A 14,938-nucleotide genomic window follows, 5' to 3' on the forward strand; every position below is an offset into this window, starting at 1 on the left:
GCGGCTGGTCTGTGCTGACCGCAACATTTCACCGCATGGCACCCTTGGCAGCACTTGAAGGAGAGACTGGTAGCGATATGGCTGGCAGAGAAAACAACACTTTTGGCAACTCTGCCACATTCCTAAACAAGACATTTCAGTGCTTGGCATGTAAAATGCATAGGAGAAATGGGAAATGCGTACAGAATTTTGTTTTGAATGCCTGAATGGTGGAGACCCCTTGGAAGGCATAAACGTAGATGAGAAGATAATATTAAGATGGATCTTGAAATAGTGTGTGACGGTGTGGACTGAGTTCATCGGGTTCAGGATAGGTATCAGTGGCGGGCTGTTGTGATCACGGTAACAGCTGTTTGGGTTCCATAAAATATGCAGAGTGTCTGAAATATTTGAGCTTCTGCAGAAAGACTCTGCTCCCTTGAATTCGTTAGTTTGGTAACTGAATAATTCGTTTCCGCGCATGCGCCTGCCAGATACAGTTGGAACTGACGTAAGCGCTTAGAGAAGACAAAGTGTGCTTTCGTATATGTTTATTCCCTTTTGGCCATTCCTTTTCACGTAACTTTAAATTCATGCTAGTTGAGCGGAACAAATTATTATATCCATGACAGATGCAAAAATTCTTCCTGTTCAACTCGCAGGACTTTTAAGGCACCCTGGAGGGAAACGCATAAAACCCATTGGCACAGTTTGGTGGCTGTAGGATATCTGCCCTTTCCGTTCACGTTAACTGTTGTGATAGCTGTAAAACATTGCTGGATGAAGTCAAAATGTATATGTTTCAGACAGACATCTTGATATATTTCAATTATTTTTGCCTAGATATAGATGTAGATTACACCATAAGAACAATGATATGGAATGCTTCACAGGGAGGAATATTCCAGCAACAGTAATGGTGCGAGTAGGCAATAATCGACCTGACCTGGGCACCAACCCCATCTGTAATCGTTTCACTGGTCAGCTGGAAGAAGGGAAACCTCTGTTCTTGCCCTGCAATCCACCAATGCCAGGAGCCTTCGTCAGCGTTCATTTGGAGGGAGCCAACCTCAGTCAACTCTCCATCTGTGAAGCTTTCGTATATACTGACCAGGTATTAAAATGTGAAGGTGAAATTCTTCAAGATTTCAGTGCAGTGTTTTCAGTACTGCTAAGCTGAGCACTAAGTGTGTATATACAACTTGGAACTTTAATAGTGGCAACTATTTATTTACAACTGATACAAAATAGATGCATGTTTCGAAGTTTTATTGTCCTTCAATGTAGTCACCAGCATTGTGTGCAACCTGTTGCCAGCGATGTGGAAGTCGTAGGATACCTTTAGCAGCGGCTGTTGTCTTGATAGTTCGAATGGAGCGGTCTACTGCCTGAAAAATATCTGGAACAGTTCTGAAACGAATGCCATGAAGTGGTTCTTTCATCTTAGGAGTCAAGTCAAAGTCACAAGGGCTTAAGTCCGGGGAGTATGGTGGATGGTACAGCACTTCCCAGCCCCATCGCTCGAACAAATGAGCCACAGTTTGCCATTTCTGCATTTCCGTCAAATCATGCGGAACCCATCGTGATGCAATTTCTCTCATGCCCAAGCGTTCCTTCAGAATGTGAAGCACAGTCATATGCGCTAATCCTGTCTCTCGGGCCAGCTCACGAATCGTATGGCGTCAATCACTCTCCAGTAACGCGGAAAGAGCATACACTTCTTCACTGACACTAGGGCAACGTGGCCGACGAGTGTCTGCCGCATTTTGGCGTCCTTCGTTGAAGGCTTTTAGCCACCTTGCCACTGTTCTGTAAGGCAATGCAGATTCCCCGCAAGCCTTTTGAAGACCCAGATGACACTGTCGTGCTGTACGGCCTCTGGCACATTCAGTCTTTATCAAACTCCGTTGTTCCTGTTTCGAAAACACCGTGACAACACTACATTAGACCGCCAGCTAACATGAGGCTCTGTTCTTCTCGTCACCGCGCATGCGCGTGATGTGGGAAGGGAGAGTCCATTTGCCCTGAGGTAAGGTAGGTATGTAACTAACGTGTGGTATAAGCGACATTATGTGGTACCGTTGCATGGCGTCTCTACAGCAGTGTTGCCAGTATTAAAGTTCCAACCCTCGTAGTTGCCTTGATGACNGTTTGGATTGGTAATTTTATTTATTGAACTCTTACAGTTATATGACTACAAGTAATTACAGCCGTTTCACTAATTCACACACTTTACACTTCACTAGAACACACAGTTAAGTCTTCTCAGCCTGCTGTGTCTTCACCAGTCTTCTGGCAATGGCTTCCAATGGCGGACATTCCACTTTTTCTGGGTTCTCGAACTGTCCCCCGGTTTCTAACAGCAACAGCTCACAACTACTGTACAGCAGCAGCCCTCCAGCTAACTAACTAACTAACTAAATCCTCTCAAAGTCAAAGTCGCAGTGCGACTGACGGTCAGTCACTCAGTAAGTCTTGGTGTCGAGCCCCATCTGGGACTTATAACATCTCGGCAAGGACTGCTCAGAAAACACCGTTCCTCTGTTGCTGTGCGGTTGTTGCTTTCGTGTCTGGTGTGGTGCCCATGTGATCTCTACCCAGCCGTTGCCTAGAAACGGTCATTGTTTGCAGATCTATTACATAGCAGCAGTTGTTGTATAGTAGCATATTTCGCAGTTGTTGCCTAGCAACGGGTCTACATGCCACATTTCTCCCTCCTTAAGGCTATTTGTTCTGTATAGCCTATTGGCATACACTCATTTCTTATTTTCCAAGGGCTCTGCTTGTGACGCCTGTGATCGGTCTCGCCTTCCTTCTCCATGGCTCGGTCCTCTAGGTGATTACTCTCCAACTGCTCCTGCTTCTCCCTCTTCAAGGCCGCTCATCCTGTGTTTCTCCTAGATTGACATCTGCCTGACTTCCATCCTTTCTTGGTTAGTTTCCGTCTTGACAAGCATTTACTCAAGGTTAGTTTTCTCTTCTTCATGGTTGATTCTTGTTTCAGCCAGTCGGCGTTTCATCATTTGTTCTGTCTCCACATTACATTACAAACTACTGTCGATAATATGGAGTAATAAGTAAATTTGTTCTAAGTAGGTGTCTTGATTAGAGAAGTCATCCACCGATTATACTCTGGCAGGCCCTGTAGAGGAATTGTGATGGTTTTAATCTTAATCATCTGTGGGTTGTGGTAGGTCGGACAGCCACTGCCTCTTAAGCCTTCTTCTTATGATCGGATGTATTAGAATCTTTGATGCAGCTAGTGACTACACTTTAAAAATCACTGTCACACACAAACTAGTGTTCTCAGTCTGTTACACTCTTCACTAGTCGTTGCTTGGTAGCAGTTTCAATGGCGGATATTCCCCTTTGTCTGGGTTTCAGAATTATCCCTGCCCTCTGCTACCAGCTTCTCGCAACAACAGCTCACAACAACTGGACTGCAGCAGTCCTCTGACTGACTCAGTTACTCCATTGACTGACTCTGTCCCTAGTTTCATTCATTCATTCATTCATTTCCTTAATTTTCCATATATCCATACAGGTAATGAACCTAGGATGTGGAAATGGCCCCTTTCAAAATAGATATATCAAGATACATATAAAAATTACACAAGTCACATAATCAAAATCACTTACATTAATTGATTAACATAAATAATAATATAAAGTTAAAAATTTAATAACATTTTAATCAATAAACATAATTTACAAACAAATTACTATAGAACTTGAATTAATACAATTTTATTTAAATTACCTTATTAACTGAATTAAATACATTACAAATTTACACACTTATGACCAATTATGTTGATAATATTCATTCATGGACTAAAAAGAACGATAATACAAAAACTTCTTCAGTGCAGTTTTAAAACTTCTCTCATCAGCAGCCAACATTTTTATTGTTTGAGGAAAATGATTAAAAACTTTAATACCTGATATATACGCACCTTTACTGTATTTTGTTAGGTTAACTGCAGGTAAATATAAATTATTGAGGGCTCTAGTTTTATATTTGTGTTCCTAACTTGTCCTGCTTATAACATCTCAACACAGACCATGTAGAAAACACCTCTTCCTATTATTCTTGTAAACTCTTGTTGCCATGGAATTGCTGCGTTTTTGTCTGTTGGCCAAGCTGCTACCTAGCCATGGCTGTTGTATAGGTGCTTGTTTCATGGTGTCAACTAGCAATGGGTGTACGTGCCACAACGCACGCACACACACATACACACACAGAGTTAAATTTTTACAGTAAACTCCAGTGGGTTTCAACATTTTCTTCTTAGAATGAAATTTCGTTTTAATGAAAAGTAATGAAACTATCTCACAGATCTTGAATAATATAGTATAAATATGAAATATGTCAAGAAAGATGAAAGACCATGACTTGCTCTGTTCTGAAGATCAGACAGCAAGTTGCTGAGAACACTGGTAACCACCTACAATACTACATATATTTCTTTACAATCCAGAAGACAACAATGTGAATTTTTATCATTGTGAAAATCTCAGATCCTTGTCAATATTGTGTGGTTTCATGTCTCAAGACATTTGTTCATTCATAGGAAGATAAATAGGGTCCTGGCATCAAGTGTCCATTTGCCGTTTATCTAACGAAGACATTATATGTGGATGGAATTATGTAGTTATTTTTAACTGTATGCAACTTAAAGTGTATAACCATCTGAAAACTTTAGTTACATGCTTACCATCCACTCACTGACAGTCATTACTCCAAGAGTTGCTACCTGAAAATATTCTGAAACAATGACACATCATCCCTGAACTAAACTGTCCCAAATAAGGCTCCATCACAACATTGGTAAACATAAGCAGTCATCAAATGTTGGTATGACACAGAGACATTCATGGCAAAAGTGTAAACTGAAGACAGTAGCCTGTATCACATGTGATGATATGATTAATTTTTATCATAAGTAGCTATTTATTGATGACTTGTAGGTTATGTGCTACAGATATGCTGTATTAATGTTCAAAGAGGCTACATTCATAACTGCTATCAATGACTAACATTGCAGGCATTGCCAATTGAACGCTGCCCTCAGTTTCGGGATCAGCCACCAGGCAGTACAGCAACATACAATGGTAAATGCTACATTTTCTACAACCGACAACCACTCAGTTTTAAAGATTCTCTTGCCTTTTGTCGGAGTCGTGGCGGCACTTTAGTGGACGAGAGCAATCCTGCACTGCAAGGCTTCATCAGTTGGGAACTGTGGCGCAGACACAGGTTAGTGCTCACGTGTGGAGTCTGCAGATATTTGTGTCCCCTGTAGCAAATATGTTAAAATGAGATGCACAAAAAGCATTAAATATCTGAATATTAATGTTCCACATGTATTCATCTCTAGTCAATTGTTTTGTTTGTACCACAACATAAATTTTAGCCAACAAAATGATGATAGCTTGGAGTCTTTAGACTGCACATTATTCACATGCATCTGAATGAAAACGCTGTTGTACAGCTGTTCTTTAAAATGGTATGATTGTAGAGTGACTTACAACTGCTAAATACATAACATGTATCAGATGATGTTAAAATACGAGGGTTGGAAATTTAATAGTGGCAACACTGTTGTGGAGATGCCATGCAACGGAACATACCACACGTTAGTTACATACCTACCTTACCTCAGGGCAAATGGACTCTCCCTTCCCACATCATGCCCATGTGCAGTGACGAGAAGAACAGAGCCTCATGTTAGCTGGCGGTCTAATGTAGTGTTGTCACGGTGTTCTCGAAACAGGAAAAACGGAGTTGGATAAAGATTGAATGTGCCAGAGGCCGTACAGCATGATAGTGTCATCAAGGTCTTCAAGAGGCTTGCGGGGAATCTGCATTGCCTTACAGAACAGTGGCAAGGTGTGTAAAGGCCTTCAACGAGGGACACCAAAATGTGGCAGACATGTGTCGGTCAGGTCGTCCTAGTGTCAGTGAAGAAGAAGTGTATGCTCTTTCCGCGTTACTGGAGAGTGATTGATGCCATATGATTTGATGATTTGTGAGTTGGCCCGAGAGACAGGATTAGCGCATACGACTGTGGTTCACATTCTGAAGGAACGCCTGGGCATGAGAAAAATTGCATCACAATGGGTTCCGCACAATTTGACGGAAATGCAGAAATGGCAAGCTGTGGCTGATTTGTTCGATCGATGGGGCTGGGAAGTGCTGTACCATCCACCATACTCCCCGGACTTAAGCCCTTGTGACTTTGCCTTGATTCCTAAGATGAAAGAACCACTTCATGGCATTCATTTCAGAACTGTTCCAGATATTTTTCAGGCAGTAGACCGCTCCATTCGAACTAGCAACACAACAGGTTATACACAATGCTGGTGACTACATTGAAGGACAATAAAACTTCGAAACATGCATCTATTTTGTATCAGTTGTAAATAAATGGTTGCCACTATTAAAGTTCCAACCCTCATATCACATAAGTGAAGTACCAAGTCAATGGACTCCCTTAATTAAAGAGAACCAGTGGCAGGAATATTAATGATAGTGATGATGATGATAACAACAAGAACAGTCAGTTTCTGGTAACTTAGTTCATGATTTGACCTGTTTCCTTACTGTATGTATTTATTCTTTTATTTTAATAAATCTTTCATTTACTAAGCTCATATAATGTGGGTACAGTCATTTCCTCAAATATGAACCAATCCCAACCAACTGTTTTCATTTGTAATCTTGCTGAAGGCTTTAGCTGGCTGGCATGATCCTAGAACTTTTCCCCTTGATTATGTTCCACATCTTATTCAGATATTTATCATAGATGTACTTTTATCCCATCTGAAATAATTGTTTGTGGAAAATCAGCTATTGGTGGTATATGTTTGCTGTCTGTCTGAGCTTTCCTCATGACTTTCATAATTTATACCTTCACAGCATTTGTTTGTGCTAGTATCTGTGTTTGAACCGCAGCCATATTCAGTCACAGCAGTAGTGCTTTCAACACTNAGTGACTATGCATTTATCTAATATTTTCCATCTCTTTTACTGAAGTTAGAATTGTTAGAAAGAACAGAAAAAAATGTAAGAAGGACCTAGAATTTCTGCTGTTTCGGTTATCTTTAATGTAGAGAAAACACTAAATAAAAAACAATATTGGGAAAATTAGTTATAACAGTTCAGGAATTTTTGTACCCATTACTGTTCAAATTGTGTCAAAACAAGGAGCTGGTAAACAGAAAAGTTTGTGGTCAGGCAACATAATGGATGCAATGAGATGTGAGAAACCTTTAACAAAGAGAACTTGGGCTTGAACACCCAGCATAATTCCAGGTAGTTTGCTCCCCCCCTACCTCCTCACATTTAATTTGGACAAAATCTTTTTGGTTCACAGACAAATAAAACCAACAATATTACATTTCCCTTCTCTCTCACATTGTACAAGCAAAATAATTCTGCACCAAAGTATTTATTACTATCAAGTATTTAAGTAAACATTAATGCTCTGTGTTGTATAACATTCTTAGAGGTGTCATAAATACTTACATTTAACATCTCAAGAAATAATTCTGCACAAGCTCACATCAAACTGCTTAAATTGTCAGAATTTTCCTTTGAATGTATGACAGGAAGAAAAAGCAATTGTAATTAACTAACTTGGCGGTACTGAGTGCAAGAAATGTGGTAATGTTATCACAATCTATTTAGTCATTGAAAGAGAAAAGAACTCACCAAGTTATAAAACAGTAATTTTTTCAGTTAACTAAAATTTGTAGACATGCATGAGAGGTGCTGCAGCACATAATTTTGAATGGTGATGTAGAAGTGCAGAAAAATGGGCAAATGTGTTTCAGTGTATGAGGTTACCAATTTTATTATTCCTTTAGCTTCAAACCATGTAATGCATAGCACATCTGCTTGGCAGAATATGTAAATTAACTGCAAAATATCACCAACTTAGCTTTGAGAATTTACATATGGAATGCTATTTCAGTGTGATTATTGTATAGTTCCAAAATGGCTAAACCAAACAGAATTTCAAGAATTTAGAAGAGTGTCAAAATTACGTTTGCTTTATGTTGTAGGAGTGACTCAAACAGCCAATACTGGATGGGAGCTGTGCGGGATCCACAGGACCGTAACAACTGGAAGTGGTTGGGAGGGGAAGATGTGACAGTTTCTTTCTGGAACTTACCTGGTGGAAATGAGAACTGTGCCCGCTATGATGGCTCTAAAGGCTGGCTTTGGTCAGATACCAACTGCAATGCGAAGCTCAACTTCATTTGCCAGCACCGTGCGTATATAAATCATTATATCACGTTAAAAATTCATTTTTTTTATCTGTTTCATTCTGGTGCGTCACATTAACAATTACAAAGACAAAAATAACACCATCTAATGTGACTATTTAAGTTTTATGATTGGAAGACTCACCACCCTTACATGTTTTGATCCCTACAGATCATCCTCAGAGGGCATCAATACTTTTTCGGAAACTACTATTACAATAGATGTTAATTATATACACATATAATGTCTGAAATGCAAAATGTAGACAGTGTTCAACCTTTCACATTCACAGCAGCCTTCCTGGTGTTAAAACTTTTTTAAAAACTTTCTAGTTCAAGCTTAAAATTTTTTTATAAACCATACAGGATTGTGTCAATTCTCCTATTGTTATTCTTGGAGGTGGCTGATCCTGTGCTGCCTGTCTGTCTTGCGAAAGGATAACGATAGGAGAATTGACAAGAACCTGTATGGTTTATAAAAAATTTTAAGCTTGAACTAGAAAGTTTTTAAAAAAGTTTTAACACCAGGAAGGCTGCTGTGAATGTGAAAGGTTGAACACTGTCTACATTTTGCATTTCAGACATTATATGTGTATATAATTAACATCTATTGTAATAGTAGTTTCTGAAAAAGTATTGATGCCCTCTGAGGATGATCCATAGGGATCGAAACATGTAAGGGTGATGAGTCTTCAAATCATAAAACTTAAATAGTCACATTAGATGGTGTTAATTCTGTCTTTGGCTTTGTTAAAAATTCAGGTTTCATTTTTCGGTATTTGTAAGCTATCAGTTTGGTTTGTATGAAATTACATACCAAATAAAATAAATCTTTTGGTGTAAGTGAAGTCTGTAAATACTGCAGTGCTCATATGCTTACTAATAATTATACTTAGAGGATCTCTTTTGGGTTGAATTTACGACATTGAGATTACCGTATTTACACATGTATAGGCCGCACATTTTTTGCCAAAAATTCAAGAGGAAAACTGGGGTGCGGCTTATATTCGAAATATTCGAAATCACACTTCATTTAAAAAATATATATATTCATAATTAGTAGTACAGGGTGTTCTACTCCTGAAATAATATTCCAAGAAAATTATTTTTTCTATAATTTCTGTCTGAAAATTGTGCTGCGGCCTATACACGCACGTGGCCTATACATGCGTAAATACGGTATTAGTATATTTCAAGATAGTAGGCAGTCCCTTAGACTTTCTCATTTACTGATATATGTAGCTGAAATTGTGTATTTTTTTTAATGGCAGTACAAGTTACACAGTTGTATCCCCACTGCCAGACTTCCTTTAAATTTGTCATGCAATTTGAAAATGAAACATGTAGACAGACATTCAGACATCACCTTCCATACATTCAGTTTGTATGTTTGTGCAGATACTGAATAAAGGTCTAGGAAAGTTTTCTTCCCTGAAGATGGAGGATGACATACTTTGCATGATCAGATTTTGTGTACCTGCTCTATATTCATGTTTCTGCATATGTAAATACTCATAAGATGTAGGCTGTAGGTTCCTCCAAAACATTGGTATCACAGAAGGCAGTAATTTTCCTGTGTCAAAGAAAGTAACTTGTATTTATAATAGCTGTGACAGTATTTATAAGTACATGTATATATGCATATATAAGACATTTATGTCCATGTGTGTAAGACATATCATGCATTCATAAAAGGTTAGGCTAGGGAAGATTCACAAAATTTATGATAGGTTAGGGATGAATCTAAATGAACTCAGAAGCAGAAATATAACTATGAGTTCAGTACCCAGTACCAGATTCGTGATCCATGATTTTATTTTGGAGAGGCGCGAGAAGGATCATCTTTCTACTAGAGTTGGTGTACATACTTAGTATAACACAATGACAATGGATACCAGTGTTAAAATAATTTGCTATAAGTAACTTATGGAGTTTAAGGATATATTGCTCTACTAACACACTAATTCCATGGACAAGAATCCTGATAGTCACTCAGCTATTCAAGAAATTCCATGCCTTTTATAGAATTCAATGGGTCACTAATATGTTTGCATGAGTCCTCAGAATATTTGCTGGACTGACTTATATTGGGTTAATGCATCTCTCAAGGTACCTCACACATTGCTCGCCTTTTCTGTGTTCATTTTACAACACCATCAATATCTCAAACTATATAGTGTCGAATGGTAGAATGTTCAGTAAATAATAAATTGAAAAGGATTTTCCTGGAGAGACTGAGAGTACCGTGAAAATTCTGAGTCAGGACAGCCGAGATTTGAAATCAGCACCTCTGAAATAAATTCTAGGTCATTATTGCTACACCAGCTTGTTTGATGTTTCTGTTATTGTATGACTGGAAAAATATTTCACAGGAACACCAGTAAAACACAGTCCATCTGTGATATCTCATGATAAAGCTCTCAGATATATTACGCATATCCAATTAAGGTAAAAGAACAGGGAATTTTGCATGTTCTTTTTTCTGGAATATAATGCTGTGTAGTCTGCTGAAAGTCAGCTGACATTTCTGAGGAACATGTCACCTCCATTTTCAGGGTCAACGAATAAGGCAAGTAAGAAACCAGCATTAAAGGAGGTGGCAAGCAGAGCTTTGGTTCTGCTTGCCACCTGCCTTCATGGTGGTTTCTTCGACCTTGAAGTTAGAGACCACACCTTTCCCCAAAACATCAATTGATTTTCAGCAGACTACACAGTGCTATATTCCAAAAGGTAGCAACTCTTCATAACCACCACTGTGAGAACCTCATATCCCAAAATTTTATATTTGAGCTGTTTCTTACATTGGTTTTGGAAAGCACGACTGAAATATAGGGAGAGTCGGATTTTTATAACATAGTTTTTGCCGTTAATAGGGAAAATACGTTTATATTATTAGGCATTTCTAATGCTTGATACTGTATCTCTCTTTCTTGTGCCTTCCTTGCATTTCTGTTTAGACAATGCAGTAGGAGCCTGCTATTTCCTGATTTTCTTTGTGTTTTACTCACCCATACCCAAACATTTGTGGCAGGTGAAAAACTGGTAATGCTGCTTGAATATCATAGTTACTATATTTAATTTCAGAACCAAAGGCATGTGGAAAACCTGAACAGCCACCAAATTCAACAATGGTGGCCAAGAATTTTAACGTTGGTGCAGTGATTGATTATACATGTGATGAAGGCCACCTTCTTGTGGGACCCGCATCACGCACATGCTTGCCAACTGGCTTCTATAATGAATTTCCACCTGTCTGCAAACGTAAGTCAGTTATGTTGCTTTACAGTGAAGTGTCTCCAATTACAAAATATTTTCATGCATGTAGTGTTTGTAATAAGAAGCCCGACTCATGGACTCATGGAAGACCAAACAGCTGCTTGGTGATTTAATGTTGTATTTCAGCACTCTGTTGCACTGTATTCTATCCATGCATTCAGTTCCATTTCCCATTCAACTCATACTAGAAGTTTTAAATTCAAAACTTAATTTTCAATTTTTAAAAATTTAGGGTAAATTAAAAATAACATTTTGAATTTAAAACTTCTAGTATAATTTGCATGGAAGATGGAAAAGAATATATGGAAACTCTATTCTTTGTCTTCTCAGGCAGTCTTGCCCCTGTGGTACTTTAAATATTGTTATGAGGCCATGCATTGTGGCTTTCAAAGGATAATAGATGGTATTGTTTCTCTCACATAATGATTTGCATCTATCTGTGTGTTCCAGTCATGATTTCTTAATGTCTTATGGCATTGGCTTATTCACTGCATCAGTGTTTAGACACATACAACTTTTATTTGTTATTATTGCTGTTCATGTTTTCAGTTTAAGCAATTTAAATTGCAGGTATCCAGTGTGGTTTCCCTGCTGAGATACCAAACGGACACTATCAGCTGCTGAATGGTACTGTTGGCTACTTGAGTCGAGTCATTTACTCATGTGACGAAGGGTATGAACTAGTTGGCAGAGCACAACTCATGTGTGACATTGACGAGAGATGGAACGGACCGCCCCCTCGATGTGAAGGTATCACCACCACCTTGTCCAGCTTCATAATCATAATCAATTACAGTAAAATGCTAATTTACCCTGTAATAAAAGAAATAAAAGTGTTAAAAGCTGTAGCAGTGACAAAAAGTAGTAAAAGGTCTTCTGAAATCGTATTTGGTTTGCTTGTAAAGTGTTATTACTTTCTTACATGTAAAAAGGGATCTCATTAAAACTTTAAGAATTGTAACAGGTCGTGGAAGTCCTTAGGATTGAGTGATGTTGAGGCTCCCACATTTTCTAGACACTCGTCTCACAGATGGCAGTGAGGCTGGCAGCTTTATGTGCTGGCCGCCCTTTACCCCCAGGAAGATTCCTGTACTCATTTCTCTTGGAGCCTGGGTCAACCCAAGGATCATAGTATGGCTGGAAGGATGAGGTCAATTGAAAAATCCAGTGACCTCATTGGCAACTGAACCCGTGACCTTCCGGCTTGTAGTATAATGCCTCAACCAACTATGCTACAACATGACCCATTTGTAATATAGTGTGATTCAAAAATAATTATAGTAACATTTGATTCTTATATTAAGTTGTGTGATATTGGCAGACTGATGAGTGTATACCAGGAGCTGTGCGTCTTTCTCCACAGTTATCCATGACTCTCGTGAAAGGTACGGGGGGGACCTCATGTTACAAATAAGTATGATAAGTATCTGTTCTATTACGCACGTATGTAAAATGAGTGACCGAAATATTTAAACAATTTATCTTTCTGTTTATTTTGCATATTGTACATTGAACTCTTGAGAATTTCTGCAGTAATTCCATGAAAGGTCATTGTAGTGCACTCCAATGGACGTTTGAAATAATTTGTTAAAAGAGTAACTAAAAATATGTATGAAACATTCCAGGTTATATGTTGTCTATTTTTATTTATTTGCATCATTTCTCAGTTTTTCTCTCTAAACTAGAAAATATTATTACTCCATGACATTTGTAGTTCTCAGGGTGGTGGATGATAAGACTTCAATATTCTGGTTTATTATGTTAATAACTCCAGTAGATGGTTACAGACTACAGCTACTGTTACATTACTAAAGCATATGTTTATGGAAATAAATGAACTCTTCTAATTTTAATGTTCTTGTAGAATGAAAACTTGAGTTATTTATTTATCCAAAAAATTATATAATAAACCAGAACGTCCTGTTATTTGTTATATAGGTTAAAAGTCAAATTAACCAATTCTTCTATTTTTAACCTCTTTTACTTAACATAATTTCATCCACAAAGAATTCCATATATTAGACAGAGTGTAGTTTATGGGTGCTACACAGAAATATGCAGATGGCAGAGAAGGTGAAAAACATTTAAAAATATTATTTTCCTATTGGCATGCTCTAATGGTTGAGGTGTCTGTCCACTGGATGACTTCAGCTATTATGACAGCTATGAAATATGACCAGATGAAAGTAAAAATAGTTAACTATAGAATGGTGAAAGTAGTTTATGGAGATTTTGCCATAATTTTTGAGGCATTTATCTTGTATGCTCAGAACTAAATTTGTCTAAGTACTTTAAAAAGATCAATTCAAATAGTGTGCCAGTTTGTTAATACCTAATAAGCATCAAGTTTTATCTGAGAACACATATTTTATTTCCCTTGATGAAGATGGTATTAATTAAATTATGTTACTTAAATTTGTTGGATTTGAAAGAAATGTTATCATATTGGTGACTTTTGCAGATCACAATCTTTGATATTATGGTGTTTAGTCTCTGTTGAAATCTTTACATATTCAGGCCTCAAATTGTTAGCAGCATCCTGTATTGTGCTGGTTTTCAAGATTATAAGGCATGCTGGGGTTTCACTTGTCAAGTCAAAGTCAAAGTCAAATTATTACTGTTTGAGAGTTAAGGTCTTATCTTTGTGGGGTGCCCTCCCTGATGAGAGGATGGGTCTGTCTTTTGTATATGCTGCTGGTCTTTACCAGTGCATATACATCAAACTGACTCACAGAAAAAATCAGTAAAACAGAAATTAAGATCTGGGAAAAGCTAATCAACATTTCTATTCTACACAGCTATTGAATGTGATGACCCTCCTACTATACAAAATGGAAAATTCGTTGTTAGCAACAATTTGACAGTAGTGGGAACCATGGTTGAATATTCATGCAACTCTCGGAAGTACAAACTTATTGGTCCCAACAAGATTAAATGCCTTCCCAATGGAGAATATGATGATAATCCACCTGTATGTAAAGGTATGAAATCTCTACTCTCACTCAAATTAGAACTCGCATACTCATGGAAGTCTTCATAATAAGAAAATGTACTGGTAGATATTTCTTCTTCTTTTATTTCTCTCCACTAACCAATCACATTATCCTTGACTAGCATTTGTTCTTTGCTTGTCATTTAATGCTTTGAAGACATATTAACTTGCCTAAGATCATATATTAAATGAACAGCCTGAACATCAGTGATACTGTCAAAATAAATAAGTAAACAAAAATATATTCATGTGTTGTAGTGACTATAAAATTAATGACTCTCTGTAGTAGTGTCATAAGTAGGGACCGGATTTTTATGCCTTAATAATCCCTTAAATATGTATGCATTTATGCACGAAAAACTTCCGAAATATGCACATAAAAATTTATGCCAAATATTAAAATTCATTTTACATTAT

The 14,938-nt window shown here is 37.7% G+C and overlaps 1 protein-coding gene across 1 annotated transcript in view; it reads left to right on the plus strand.

Annotated features, from left to right (window-relative positions):
- Window positions 1-14,938, plus strand: part of LOC111865434 (sushi, von Willebrand factor type A, EGF and pentraxin domain-containing protein 1) — a 105,235-nt gene that overhangs the window by 74,849 nt on the left and 15,448 nt on the right. Inside the window, exons 4-9 of the mRNA XM_033752250.1 lie at window positions 873-1,093; window positions 5,028-5,239; window positions 8,050-8,258; window positions 11,338-11,514; window positions 12,100-12,279; window positions 14,328-14,510. Of these exons, the coding sequence (XP_033608141.1) occupies window positions 873-1,093; window positions 5,028-5,239; window positions 8,050-8,258; window positions 11,338-11,514; window positions 12,100-12,279; window positions 14,328-14,510 (1,182 nt within the window). The remainder of the gene's footprint in view (window positions 1-872; window positions 1,094-5,027; window positions 5,240-8,049; window positions 8,259-11,337; window positions 11,515-12,099; window positions 12,280-14,327; window positions 14,511-14,938) is intronic.

This window comes from Cryptotermes secundus, unplaced genomic scaffold (assembly GCF_002891405.2).
Source record: "Cryptotermes secundus unplaced genomic scaffold, Csec_1.0 scaffold2380, whole genome shotgun sequence".
Taxonomy (NCBI): domain Eukaryota; kingdom Metazoa; phylum Arthropoda; class Insecta; order Blattodea; family Kalotermitidae; genus Cryptotermes; species Cryptotermes secundus.